We start from the raw sequence: 13,601 nt of genomic DNA, 5'->3' as shown, positions 1-13,601 counted from the left end.
ATTTAATTGTTAATTTTGTAATACCATACTCACTTTCACTTTTAATAAATTGGCTTCATTAACAATTTTTCTAATAATAGCAATATCTCTTGTGAATCCTTGTAATATTTTGCTTTGTGTCGATTTTAACTGGCAGGCAAATTTTTGTTCCAATCTGTGGACTCTCTCAGATCGCATACCACTTGTAATGAAACCAAGCAACATCACAATATACCCGAGGCCAAAAGTAATCCAAATGATGAGAAAGATTTGGTACGCCATAAAATAGCCAGATTTAAAACCATTGTTTACAGTTCCTGAAAAATATATTATGCTTTGTTATTTAACTACTTACTCGAATTACGTGATCGGGAATACAATGTTTGTCTAGCATGGCATTCCCTATTACATTATATGTATAGGTCCTGGGATTGATTTCCAATTCGGGTTTTAGGAAATGGTCTACTAGTGATAGGCATCAGCTGTGTCTAATTACCATCCAACCGGCAAAGAGGTGCCGCCAAGCGATTTAGCATTTTATTGTGAAGTACTAGTAGGTCATCTACAGGCAGGGGTTAGAGCTATAAACCCTGCTCCAAAGGGAACTTATTATGAAAATGTTTGATTCGATCTATCACTAACGGATATAAATGATAATGATCGGGATTGATATTATGCTCTCAGAGTCAAGGGAATGTAACACCTCGAACTTTTCACGGATTCCTACTGAGAATTTCTTGAAATTTTAATATTCACAGCCAAGACTCGAGCATAATTATATTAACCACTAGTCCATAATGGAGTTTGAACTTAGGTAAATAAGCAAAATGAGCGTCGTAATAACACTAACCTGCTACTAAATCCCCAAAGCCTATAGTAGTTAATGTGACAAACGCATAATATATGCCAGCAACATAATCCCAGCCTTCAAATACAATGAAAATGCAGGCTGGCAAGAATATGAAGAATAAAAATCCAGGCACTAGATAGAGGAAGATTTGCCCAAGCATGCCGAGGTTACTGAAGAAATAATCCAGCTTATCAGCACGCCTTTCATCTTTTCTTTTGTACTTGCGGTATACAGAAATGAGCTGTAACAGATATAATAAGTAAAGTTCAACATATATACATTCAAATATGCTTGATTCCCGTAGGTAAAAAGGGGCCAAATCCTTCCACTTCCTACTACTCTTGCATATTTCGCTTGTTTATACCATTTTCATCAATCTTTTCATACAATTTGGTCGGTTTAAGGTACTCTTGACCTGGGCTTTATTTAGAACATTCTGGATTTAGTTGGGAAGGTTCGCCTTGGCCTTCCCCTTCCAACATTTAGATTCACCTTAGCCTTATTTCCTTTTGTTAGTATACTTTCATTCATCATTTCTACTTTCCCAAACCATCTAAACATAACATACCTTTATCGATTTTAGTCAATACATCTACTTTTGTAACTACAAATGTTATTCGCATTACATGTCCAACCCGAACCTTTAGTCACTGGCGCCACTTTCAGGCTTCCTTCTTAGATTGTAAATTTATTGGGAGAGAGCAAACGTCCAGACGATATACATGGAATGCTATCGTCATCCACGGAAGCAGGTAACGCGACGTCCGGTCTTAAGTTTGCAATATAAGGAGTTATTTTTTCAAGCAATTATTATCTCTCATACAATTGCTATTATACTAAGTAAGGGTAGCCATTATTTTTACCTGAAGGCCGAAGTATTCACCGAGGTTTGCGAGGAGGATACCATTGATCGGTATACCGAACAATCCATAGAATATCATCAATATCCTTGACAGGTGGGTCGTTGGCGCCAAATTTCCGTAACCTGGAAAACCAAACGAAGCCAATATTAGTAAAGATTCATTTAAAAGCAAAGTTCATGATATTTTATAGTACCTACTTTTAGAATAACTGTAGCAAGAAGATTATACGGATATAAAACTACATATTAATAAATTCGTTATCATCATCATAAACACCCATATTCGGCTCACTGCTGAGCTTGAGCCTTCTCTCAGAATGAGAGGGGTTAAGCCAAATGATCTACCACGTTGGCCCAATGCGGATTGGCTGACTTCACACACGCAGAGAATTAAGAAAATTCTCATGTATGCAGGTTTCCTCACGATTCTTCATCGTTTGAGAAATGTGATAATTAACTTCATAAAATGCTCATAACTGAAAAGTTGGAGGTGCATGTCCTGAACCCGATTAGAATCTACACCTTCCGGAATCGGAGGCAGGGTCATATCTACTGGGTTAACTTCCTTAATAGATGGATAAAAATTACATTTTAAGGCCTCTCTCCAGATAGGAGATGGATATGAAATGTTTTTGAGTTTTTACAACCAGTTTGAGCCAACTCTGGAGCTAGGATGATGGAAAACCTTTATCTTAAATGACAGACATTGCATCCAGGTTGGTAGGTATGTTTGGATAACCACTGGATGCTAGTAGCTGAAGACCGTGGTATTTGGAAGTTCTTACAAGAGTGGATTTCATCGACTGATAACTATTACATTAGGATCTGCCTCGTTAGACGTTACTTTTCTGTCAAAGTATAAGATCAACGATCTTATGCGATTATAAAAACTGTCTCTATAGAATCGAAGATTCATAGTTATAATCGTGTTCGTCGGTTTAAGAACTCCGTAAAAATACATAATTTTGTGTAGTTGAATAGTGTAAAAAACGGTCAACAACTTCTAGTTTAGTATAAGATATATATACAATATACATACCTATAATCTAAGCTAGTTTTCCTTAAAAAAAAAGACAGCCAATTTCGTTCGTGAATTTGGGTGCGATACTAGTCCCTAAGTAATTAGTCTGCGATACTAGTCCTTATGTATTTAGTCTGAAGCTGATAATGATGATGATAATGCAAGTAGTTTTTATATTTTTGGCAATAATAGGAATTCTTACCTATAGTACTGACAACAGTGTAGGAGAAGAAGAAAGAGTGGTAGAAGTCCCACTTGAATGGAGGTTCGGCGTCTTCTGTGGTGTAATTGAACATGGACTTGCCACAGTATTCAGACAGCTTGCGTAGTATGTTGTCTTGCTTCTCAGGGTCGTTCGGGATGTAGTTTTCATAGAGAAGATCTGGAAATTACAGACAGGGCTCATTAGTAATCGAATATAGGTATTGTGCCTTTTATCACATAGTATATTTATTCTTACAGAATTTGAAAAATTACGAGTACGTAATATTTGAAAAGGCTGAAGTAAATTTCATTATACATCTATACTAATATTATAAAGAGGTAAAGTTTGTAAGTTTGTAACATTCTTTGTTAGGTGTAATCTTCGGAACTACTGATCCGATTTCAAAAATTCTTTTATCAGCAGAATGCTACATTATCGGGAAGTGCGAATCTTAATTTGTCCAGGTCTGGCTGGTGGGAGGCTTCGGCCGTGGCTAGTTACCACCCTACCGACAAAGACGTACCGCCAAGCGATTTAGCGTTCCGGTACGATGCCGTGTAGAAACCGAAAGGGGTATGGATTTTCATCCTCCTCCTAACAAGTTAGCCCGCTTCCATCTTAGACTGCATCATCACTTACCATCAGGTGAGATTGTAGTCAAGGGCTAACTTGTAAAGAATAAAAAAAAAGTGCTATATTTTATTTATATAATATAAACAGCACATGTTTCTGTTGTAAATGTAACATTAAATATTAAAATAACCTATTTTCTTTGGAAATGTTAATTTAATAATTTGTTTATTAATGTTATAATAATAAACATAGGTCGTGGGCATCAAACACATGGAAAAAATTGTATCTTATATATGTCATAGAGTTAATAAACCAAGAAATAACTGCACCATTTTGGTACCAACCATAATAAAATTAACAATTAATAATCAAAACGTTTATTGTTTAATATGATGAATAGAACAATAGATTTACGGTTAATATTTTACGACTCCAAGTACTTATCCATACTAATATTAATAGTAAATACCTCTGTGAATTGTTTCTACTTCAAGCATAAACCGCTGAAACAATTTTGGTGAGTAGTAAGTGGCAAACAGATAAAGTGTATCTTGGAAAAGGAAACGGCCATGAAAATTTGACTATTTCGTTCTTCTTTAAAAACATGCCTTTAAGACCTTAAGGCAGCATTTATCGAAGCAGCTTATTTGTGAAGAAATCCATGAAAATAAAATTAATCCATTCTAATTTCTATTGAAGTATGCAACGTAGATTATTTATTATAAGAGATAATTCAAAAGTTACTGAAATATATCTTGAAAAACTAAATAGCCACGGAATTAAGCTATACTATGCACAAAAATTAAGGGAGCAGAAAAAAAATCCAAATTTTTGGGGGATTTCCAACAGGCTGTAACTTATACAAAAATGATCGTACAGCAAAAAAAAAAGCCAATTGTAGCTCTAAGAGTTTAGTTTTTGGATCTGAGTTTGAAATTTTTTTTTTGAAAATATTTTTTGAGTAATCATAAGAAAACCACCGAAAAAAAAATTCTCGAAATTTTTTTGGTTTTTTTTTAATCTACGGACGTGGAAAAAATTTTTTCGACTCAACCTCCATATGGACCGGATAGCTTGTTTATTCAGATTTAATTTCGTTTTTTTTAAATCTCGATACGAGCATTTCTCGCTGAGATATCGATGTTTGAATGGAAAAAGATCATTTTGTCTTTGATTACCAATATCTCAGCAACCAATGATTGCACAGAAATTTTGAGGTTGGTTTTAAAAATTTGAATAAATTCTCTACAAGGATTGGCAATTGAATTTTCAAAAAAAAATTTTTTTTCAATCATTACATGAATTTGAAAAAGCATCCAAAAAAGGGCTTTTTGTCGTTTTTTGGAAAATCAAGCGCCCAAACAAAATATAATTAAGTGAGGTCGAGAAGTTCTATGGACAGCTATACACGACTACTCAGCAGCCTGTTGCCAATTTGGCTAAAGACCCCAGAGCCAAGTTGACCCGACACTATACCGAAGATATCCCGGACGTCAGCCTATACGAGATTAGTGTGGCTCTCAAACACCTGAAGAACAATAAGGCGCCAGGTGAGGACGGAATCACAGCAGAAAGCGGGTGGAAAACCGATACTTAAAGTCCTTCAGCGATTGTTCAATTCCGTCATTCACGAGGGCACAACGCCTGAGGCGTGGCATAGGAGCGTGGTGGTTCTTTTCTTCAAAAAAGGTGACAACACCTTGCTGAAGAATTACAGACCCATCTCGCTGCTGAGCCATGTTTACAAATTGTTCTCGAGAGTCATTACGAATCGTCTCGCTAATAGGTTTGACGACTTCCAGCCTCCCGAACAAGCCGGTTTCCGAAAAGGCTTTAGTACCATAGACCACATCCATACGCTGCGGCAGGTTATACAGAAGACTCACGAGTATAACCTGCCACTTTGCTTAGCGTTTGTGGATTATGAGAAAGCCTTCGATTCGGTGGAAACCTGGGCTGTGCTAAGGTCATTGCAGAGATGCCGAATTGATTACAGGTATATCCAAGCGTTGAAGTGTTTGTACGAAAACGCCACTATGTCAGTCCGTTTTCAGGATTAGACTACGAGGCCAATCCAGTTGCAGCGAGGAGTGCGTCAGGGAGATGTGATCTCTCCGAAGCTATTTACCGCCGCATTGGAAGACGTCTTTAAGCTTCTGGACTGGGGCGGACTTGGCATCAACATCAATGGCGAGTACATCACTCAACTGCGGTTCGCGGACGATGTAGTCATCATGGCAGAGACTCTGGATGACCTTAGTACCATGCTCAATGACCTCAGCAGAGTTTCTCAACAGGTGGGCCTAAAAATGAACATGGCCAAAACGAAAGTAATGTGTAATGCTCATGTATCGCTCCACCCAGTTATAGTTGAGAACGCTGCACTCGAAATTGTAGACGAATACATATACCTAGGACATATGATCCAGTTAGGTAGGTCCAATTTCGAGAAAGAGGTGAACCGTCGAATCCAACTCGGTTGGGCTGCATTCGGGAAGCTTCGCGACATCTTTTCGTCCGAAATTCCTCAGTGCCTGAAGACGAAAGTCTTCGAACAGTGCGTGTTGCCAGTGATGACCTATGGTTCCGAGACTTGGTCGCTAACTATGGGCCTCATAAGAAGGCTCAGAGTCACACAGCGGGCGATGGAACGAGCTATGTTAGGAGTATCTCTGCGTGATCGAATCAGAAATGAAGAGATCCGCAGAAGAACCAAAGTCACCGACATAGCTCAACGAGTTGCGAAGCTGAAGTGGCAATGGGCGGGGCACATAATTCGAAGAGCCGATGGACGTTGGGGTCCCAAAGTGCTGGAATGGCGACCCCGCACTAGTAAGCGCAGTGTTGGCCGACCCCCCACCAGGTGGACTGACGACATCAAGCGAATCGCAGGGATTCGCTGGATGCAGGCGGCTCAGTATCGTGATGATTGGAAGTCCCTACAAAAGGCCTATGTCCTGCAGTGGACGTCCATCGGCTGATATGATGATGATGATGAATCAAAATAATTGCGGAAACCACTGACGTTAAGTGTGCCTTTTACTGTTCAATATACCCACAAAAACCCTACAAAGTTTCAATTCAATCCAGCCAACCGTTTTTTTTTTCCCACTTGATCGAATTTTTGAAAAAATTAAAGGAGCAAGAATTTCGCCCTGAAAATGTCATAATTTTTATCAAAAATGAAAAAAATTTTTTTTTTCACTTTCTCTCAATTCTGTATTAGTGACTTGAAAAATTTAAGAAAAAAAAAATTTTAATTTTTTTCCATTGGCCCAAATCAAAAAAAAATGTAGCGACTCACTTTCTCACCGATTTTACTCTTCCGCATTTAATTTTCCTAGTCACAAATTAATTGAGCCGTGATAGCCCAGTGGATATGACCTCTGCCTCCGATTCCGGAGGGTGTGGGTTCGAATCCGGTCCGGGGCATGCACCTCCAACTTTTCAGTTGTGTGCATTTTAAGAAATTAAATATCACGTGTCTCAATCGGTGAAGGAAAACATCGTGAGGAAACCTGCATACCAGAGAATTATCTTAATTCTCTGCGTGTGTGAAGTCTGCCAATCCGCATTGGGCCAGCGTGGTGGACTATTGGCCTAACCCCTCTCATTCTGAGAGGAGACTCGAGCTCAGCAGTGAGCCGAATATGGGTTGATGACGACGAAATTAATTGAATAAATTAAAAGTTGATACCCCCAAGGCAAGTCGAATATTCCGAAAAACGACAAAAACCCCTTTTTTGGATGCTTTTTCAAATTCAATGATCGAAAAAAAATTTTTTTTTCAAAATTCAATTGCCAATCCTTGTAGAGAATTTATTTAAGTTTTTAAAACCAACCTCAAAATTTCTGTGCGATTATTGGTTGTTGAGATATCGGTAATCAAAGACAAAATGATCTTTTTCCATTCAAACATCGATATCTCAGCGAGAAATGCTCGTATCGAGATTTAAAAAAAACGAAATTAAATCTGAATAAACAAGCTATCCGGTCCATATGGAGGTTGAGTCGAAAAAAATTTTTCCACGTCCGTAGATTAAAAAAAAAAACCAAAAAAATTTCGAGAATTTTTTTTTCGGTAATTTCTTATGATTACTCGAAAAATATTTTCAAAAAAAAATTTTCAAACTCAGATCCAAAAACTAAACACTTAGAGCTACAATTTGCTTTTTTTTTTGCTGTACGATCATTTTTGTATAAGTTACAGCCTGTTGAAAATTCCCCAAAAATTTGGATTTTTTTTCTGCTCCCTTAATTTTTGTGCATAGTATATTTCGCTCTAACTCAAAAACATACCCTAGACTTTAGGATCTTAAATAGTTCTAACTAGAGGAACTAGTTTATGAGGTAATTCATCATCATCATCATTATCAACCCGTATTCGGCTCACTGCTGGGCACGGGTCTCCTCTCAAAATAAGAGGGGTTAGGCCAATAGTCCACCACGCTGACTTAATACGGATTGATAGACTTCACAGATTCTCAGGTATGCAGGTTTCCTCACGATGTTTTTCCTTTGAGGCACGTGACATTTTTCTTAATATGCACATATCTGAAAAGTTGAAGATGCATGCCCGGGGCCGGATTCGAACCTACGCCCCTCGGAATCGGAGGCAGAGGTCATATCCACTGGGCTATCACTGCTCTCTCTGAGGTAATTCATTAGTTAGTAAATAATTGCGTCATTATGTGACAATATTTCCATATAATACAGTAGCTTTAACTAAACTAAGGATCTAGTTAAACAAAGTGTTAAAATAATTACAAGATCACGAGCAAAACGTTATTGTGGATAGTTAATTAGGTATTTAAGTTTTTTTTTACAACGAGGTACAATTTTATGGTCTACTGACAAATTGTCTAATTTGTTGTTAGGAGAAACATGAAAAAATTTAAAAAAGCTTTGCTCTTTTGAGAATGATATCCTAGACCTTAATCGATGCTAATCTGAGTATTTATGTCTGTCTTAGACACATGTTCGTTACACTAGCTTTAAAAGGATATTGTATCCTGCAATCATTTGCAGAAATCGAGGCCTTGTTATTGATTCAATATACAATTAGGTGATCTCAAATCGTAAGTAAGTAGGTACATCTATAGGTACTTTATTCATTTCCAATTAAAGTGATGCGGTTCTCAACAGAAAGTTCTGGGTTCAGTTCTCAGCTCTGGTCAGCTTAAGATTTTATGATTTCGTTCGTAACACTCCGCATGGTTCGCGGGGGCCGGGAGGGGAATATAGATACCACGCGCGCACGACTTTATATTATCCGCGCACTCCTTTTCCTCCCACGCATAACCGTAAGAGAATAAGACAAGGCAGAATAAACTTGTACCACTAAAACTTGTTCAAAGTATGCCCGCTTCCATCTTAGACTATATAGTTCTCTTAACATCGGGTGAAAATTGAGATTATAGTCCAGGCACAGAAAACACATGTACAAGTAGTCCAGTGCTAATTTGTCTTTGAATAAAAATAATATGTTTTAGTTTTCTATCTTGCTAGACATGGCGCTTAAAAGCGACGTATGCTCTCTCTCTAGGGTGACCAAGCTACCTTTGAAAAAACTGATTAAAGATATAAAAAAATTTGAAAAATCCGAAAATAAAATATAACTTGGTCACCCTAGGGATTTTTGGAAAACTATTCAAATTAGTTTTAGATAATTAGGTGATGTATCTAACATTTGCGTTTTATCCATTAATTACGAGTCACCCTGTATATGGAATTTGTACATTTTCAGCAGCCATCTATTAATAGTCCGCATTTGTACTATATCGAATTCAGTGATATTACGCCAGGAAAAGAGGGAGCGGTACAACTATTGTCGTCAAATCATTATTACAGGTATATAAAGCCTATAAAGGTGATTGTGAACGAATTGGACGTTGACAATATGGAGGGCAGAACCACTGTCAAGATCAAGGGAACTGTTGATTGCTGTAATACAGTGGCGTAGCGTGCCATAGAGGGCCCTGTATCAAGTTTAGTTAAGGGCCCAAATAAAGGGTTAATAGTTCTCACAAAAGAAACATAAATGCTAGCTAGTTATCACTTCCTCCTAGATATTCAGCTAGCAACAGATCAAATTAAATATACTCTATGCTTGCCTTTATTTTCAGCAAATTAAATCATCTATAGCTGAAGACAATTTCAGTTTTTTTTTTTAATTTCTGCCTCTATAGACAATAGTGACAAGTCTGATAAAAGACAATTTTTCAATGGAAAAGTCAATTTTTGTTTTTTTTTTTGAGAAATCTTTATCCGTCATTAATTGGGCCTCCCAACTAATATTGATACGGGGCCCCTCCAAGGCACGCTACGCTACTGTAATATGTATAGAGTTTTATCTAATAATATATTATGTATAAATTTGAATATGAAATTGGAATAATTATATTGGTAAGTAATCTGTTTCGGCTAAACGTCAGTCAGATTGGATATTGTATGTAGCATATGTACCCAGGGAAGTCACTGGCCCTTAAGACACGGGCTTACCTAGTTTAAGGGCCAGGGCTATTTATGTACTGAGTTTATTCAAATAAAACAATTCTTATTCTTATTTTTATTCGTCGATGGACTGCCATGTCCAATTGACTAGTCAGTAAAGATATTAAATGCACTTAACACACCACTTAGTTATCTTTTAGGTACAAGATTGTTGGGCGCCATACAATTACATTTTGTACAGTCGATACACGTTTTATTGTCGCTTCAATAGCTTAATTGCCTCCAAATTGTTTTATTGATGTACTAAACAAAAGTTGCAGTTGCTAATCGTATACTACAATAGATTCTTTAACGTTTTTCGGTATCGAATAATATATAGGTATATAATATACATTTTGACCATTAAGCTTTTCTTTTCCAAAACGTTTTCGCTGAGGAAGACAAAGTACCAGACGTAGAATCTAACCTCGAAGCTTCAGTACTATTATCCCTAACCCAAAAACCCCATGTAATCCAACGATTTTAACTTTAATAACCAATATTCAATTATTGTACTTTTGTTCTGTTCATTTAATTTAATTTGTATTTTTTTATTTTTTGTTTGTTTTATTCGATTTGTATTTTTGTGTTTTAATTTAATTTAATTTGTAGTATTGTAAATAGTTTGTAATATTTTTTAATTTTTAGAATTAAGATATACTTATATTGTAGTTAGATAACATAAACTATGTATTATATTTTTTAAATATTGTAAACGTTGTGAAGTTCTGTAATAAGTTGAACATTCGCCATTGGGCACAACGTATGAAATCAATATGTATAGACGATACAATGTTCTGCGGTTGGTCTTCCTAAATAAATAAAATAAATAAATAGATTTTCCAAGGTTTACAAAATTCTAAAGGCCGAGTCACATAGAGGATGACTTCAGTAAGCTGTGGTCCCAATAAGCGTTTGATTATAATTAAACTAGACTGTTAGATTAGAGGATGACTTCAGTAAGCTGTGGTCCCAATAAGCGTTTGATTATAATTAAACTAGACTGTTAGATTAGAGGATGACTTCAGTAAGCTGTGGTCCCAATAAGCGTTTGATTATGATTAGACTAGACTGTTAGATTAGAGGATGACTTCAGTAAGCTGTGGTTCCAATAAGCGTTTGATTATAATTAAACTAGACTGTTAGATTAGAGGATGACTTCAGTAAGCTGTGGTCCCAATAAGCGTCTGATTATAATTAAACTAGACTGTTAGATTAGAGGATGACTTCAGTAAGCTGTGGTCCCAATAAGCGTTTGATTATAATTAAACTAGACTGTTAGATTAGAGGATGACTTCAGTAAGCTGTGGTCCCAATAAGCGTTTGATTATAATTAAACTAGACTGTTAGATTAGAGGATGACTTCAGTAAGCTGTGGTCCCAATAAGCGTTTGATTATAATTAAACTACACTGTTAGATTAGACTGTAGACACGGGCAGTTCGAGCAGTTAGCCAATGATAAACGTACATGGACCGTTCTTGCAGTCAGAGTCAATAGCTTGAAACTGCCATTGATAACTGCTCAATGCAACTGCTCGAACGGTTGATGTATGCACGTAAGTATTTAGTTCACTTAGAACAGCGCGTAACAGCATTCTCAAGACTGTTTTGTGACGGGATCTCCAGCCCTTTGTTTACATTTCTGTCTATGTATTAAGACCTTAATAGAAAATAGTCTTTATTCTACTACTCCGGACTAAAATGACGTCTGGGAAGAGTCTTTTATCCTTCCCAGTTAGCACGTAAGTTTTAAATTGTATTATACATTGTATTATTCGCACTATTTTATAATTTTTTCATGTAAAATGTCTACTGGGTGTTTTTAGCTAGTCGATTCTCACTGCTTAAAACATGTTTGGTCATTTTACTTCTTACTTCTTCTCCTATGCCAAACGGACTTCCCGGAAAAAAAATTACTGAGTACCTATACCTAACTGTAATTTTGTATTATTTGATTTGTGCGACAGCAGTGCTTATTGAATTAGTAAGATCGTGATGCTTTTCGTGTTAGCGCAAATTACTGGAGGTTAGCGTTTATCAAAAATTTTATTCAATATCCCGAATGTTTGTATAACAATGCATTGTGATACAGAATCGGTTTAATGTCCTGACATTGAATTGTTGACCTAAAAATTGTTCGTCACGGTCTCCAACATACATTAAAACTAACAGTAACTTGGCGAATAAGGATATAGTGAAATTAAAAGGCTTTAACGAATCTACATCAAATATAGGTACTTACTTGGAGTAGGTCAGCCAAAAAATATCATTTTTATTCACTGACTATTCCTTTGTTCTGTGTTGTACAAGTATTTAAGAATTTGATTTACAATCATTTGTTATGATGATATGGAATTTATGTTATGAATTGTTCGTAACATGTTTCTAAGGAATACCGATAGATAATCTACTTTTAATTCTATTAGGATTCCATGAAACCTTTTTATTGATTTTAAAATTAAATTAATTAATCACCAATAGGTTCATCAATAATTTAATTCAATTACCATTCATGTTTTACTTATCATGTGCATTTGCTGTTGTGTTCTGCATTACAAAACGAAGTTGTGTCATTGTTAATCTAAATTTATAATCTCCCATCTAGGGTCACTTTTGTCAGATTAAGTCATGGGTTGATTAAGTAATTGTAAAACAAATGGATAAAATAACATCTTATTCTCATGTTGCTTGCATTGCTCCCGACTAACTTGTTATTTTTTCGTGTTTCGGCCATGGCGGTCTCGTAGTGATATTAACCATGTACGCAGGAGATACTATAATGCACAAGTGTGTGCGCGAGCACAGGTGCACTCTCTAGTCCAATGGGACGTCAGACCGACACGACCGGTGAAAGATCAGGCGCAGGACGAAGGCTTACCGTACTCTCCGAGATACGGGTCTGTACCAATATTACAAACTTCCCAACTCCAGGCTATTAAGATTTTACTTGTAAGCTAGGATAACCAGAGCAGCAACCCACAATCTATAGAAAATGTGGAGGCACTGAAAAATCTATAGATTCAAACATACTAAGTATTCGAAATCTTTAGAAACTTACTTTTTTTAATTTCACGACAAGACTTAAATATAGACTTAAGTCTTGTGACTACGATCTGAACTAATGTCATGTTTTCCTCAGTATAAATCATTTCTCCAGTCACTAGCCCCTTAGCTTTCGGTGACCCTTTATCACCGTTTAAGATTAATCTTCTGTAGCGGTCTTTGGAAATGATATATTGAATTGTATCCATAGTGAGGGTTAACCCGTGAATTTTGGTTTACATTTAAAATAAGTATTCTATATATTATTTTACATATATATCTGTCTATATGTCGGACACCACGTACTAATCAAAGTCTAATTTTCCCATCACGATGTGACGGAGGCCGTAAGTGTTTACCTATGTCGTATATCTTTCCACTTTGTGATGTTAAATAATATTTTCAGTCTTTGCTTCATCTTTATTAACTCCTTCCGTGAGTACAAAATATCCAAGAGATACTTGTCGTAGTGCATTCACTACGGTGGTCTCCAACGTACCTAATAAAAACTTAAAAAACTTCGTTTTTCTTCTAACATTTTCAATTTGGTCTCATTTGATATGACAAAGGTTTTAA

The 13,601-nt window shown here is 36.4% G+C and overlaps 1 protein-coding gene across 2 annotated transcripts in view; it reads right to left on the bottom strand.

The window, feature by feature from the left end:
* Window positions 1-13,601, bottom strand: part of LOC112057847 (uncharacterized) — a 32,831-nt gene that overhangs the window by 2,459 nt on the left and 16,771 nt on the right. For both annotated transcript variants that reach the window (XM_052885999.1, XM_024098407.2), the window contains exons 2-5: window positions 2,915-3,094; window positions 1,693-1,814; window positions 830-1,070; window positions 34-296 (exon numbers count right to left, since the gene is read on the bottom strand). In XM_052885999.1, the coding sequence (XP_052741959.1) occupies window positions 34-296; window positions 830-1,070; window positions 1,693-1,814; window positions 2,915-3,008 (720 nt within the window). In that variant the 5' untranslated portion in view covers window positions 3,009-3,094. The remainder of the gene's footprint in view (window positions 1-33; window positions 297-829; window positions 1,071-1,692; window positions 1,815-2,914; window positions 3,095-13,601) is intronic.

This window comes from Bicyclus anynana, chromosome 16, assembly GCF_947172395.1.
Source record: "Bicyclus anynana chromosome 16, ilBicAnyn1.1, whole genome shotgun sequence".
NCBI lineage: Eukaryota > Metazoa > Arthropoda > Insecta > Lepidoptera > Nymphalidae > Bicyclus > Bicyclus anynana.
The sequence above is the reverse complement of the archived record's forward strand: the minus strand, read 5'-3'. Positions and strand labels throughout refer to the sequence as shown.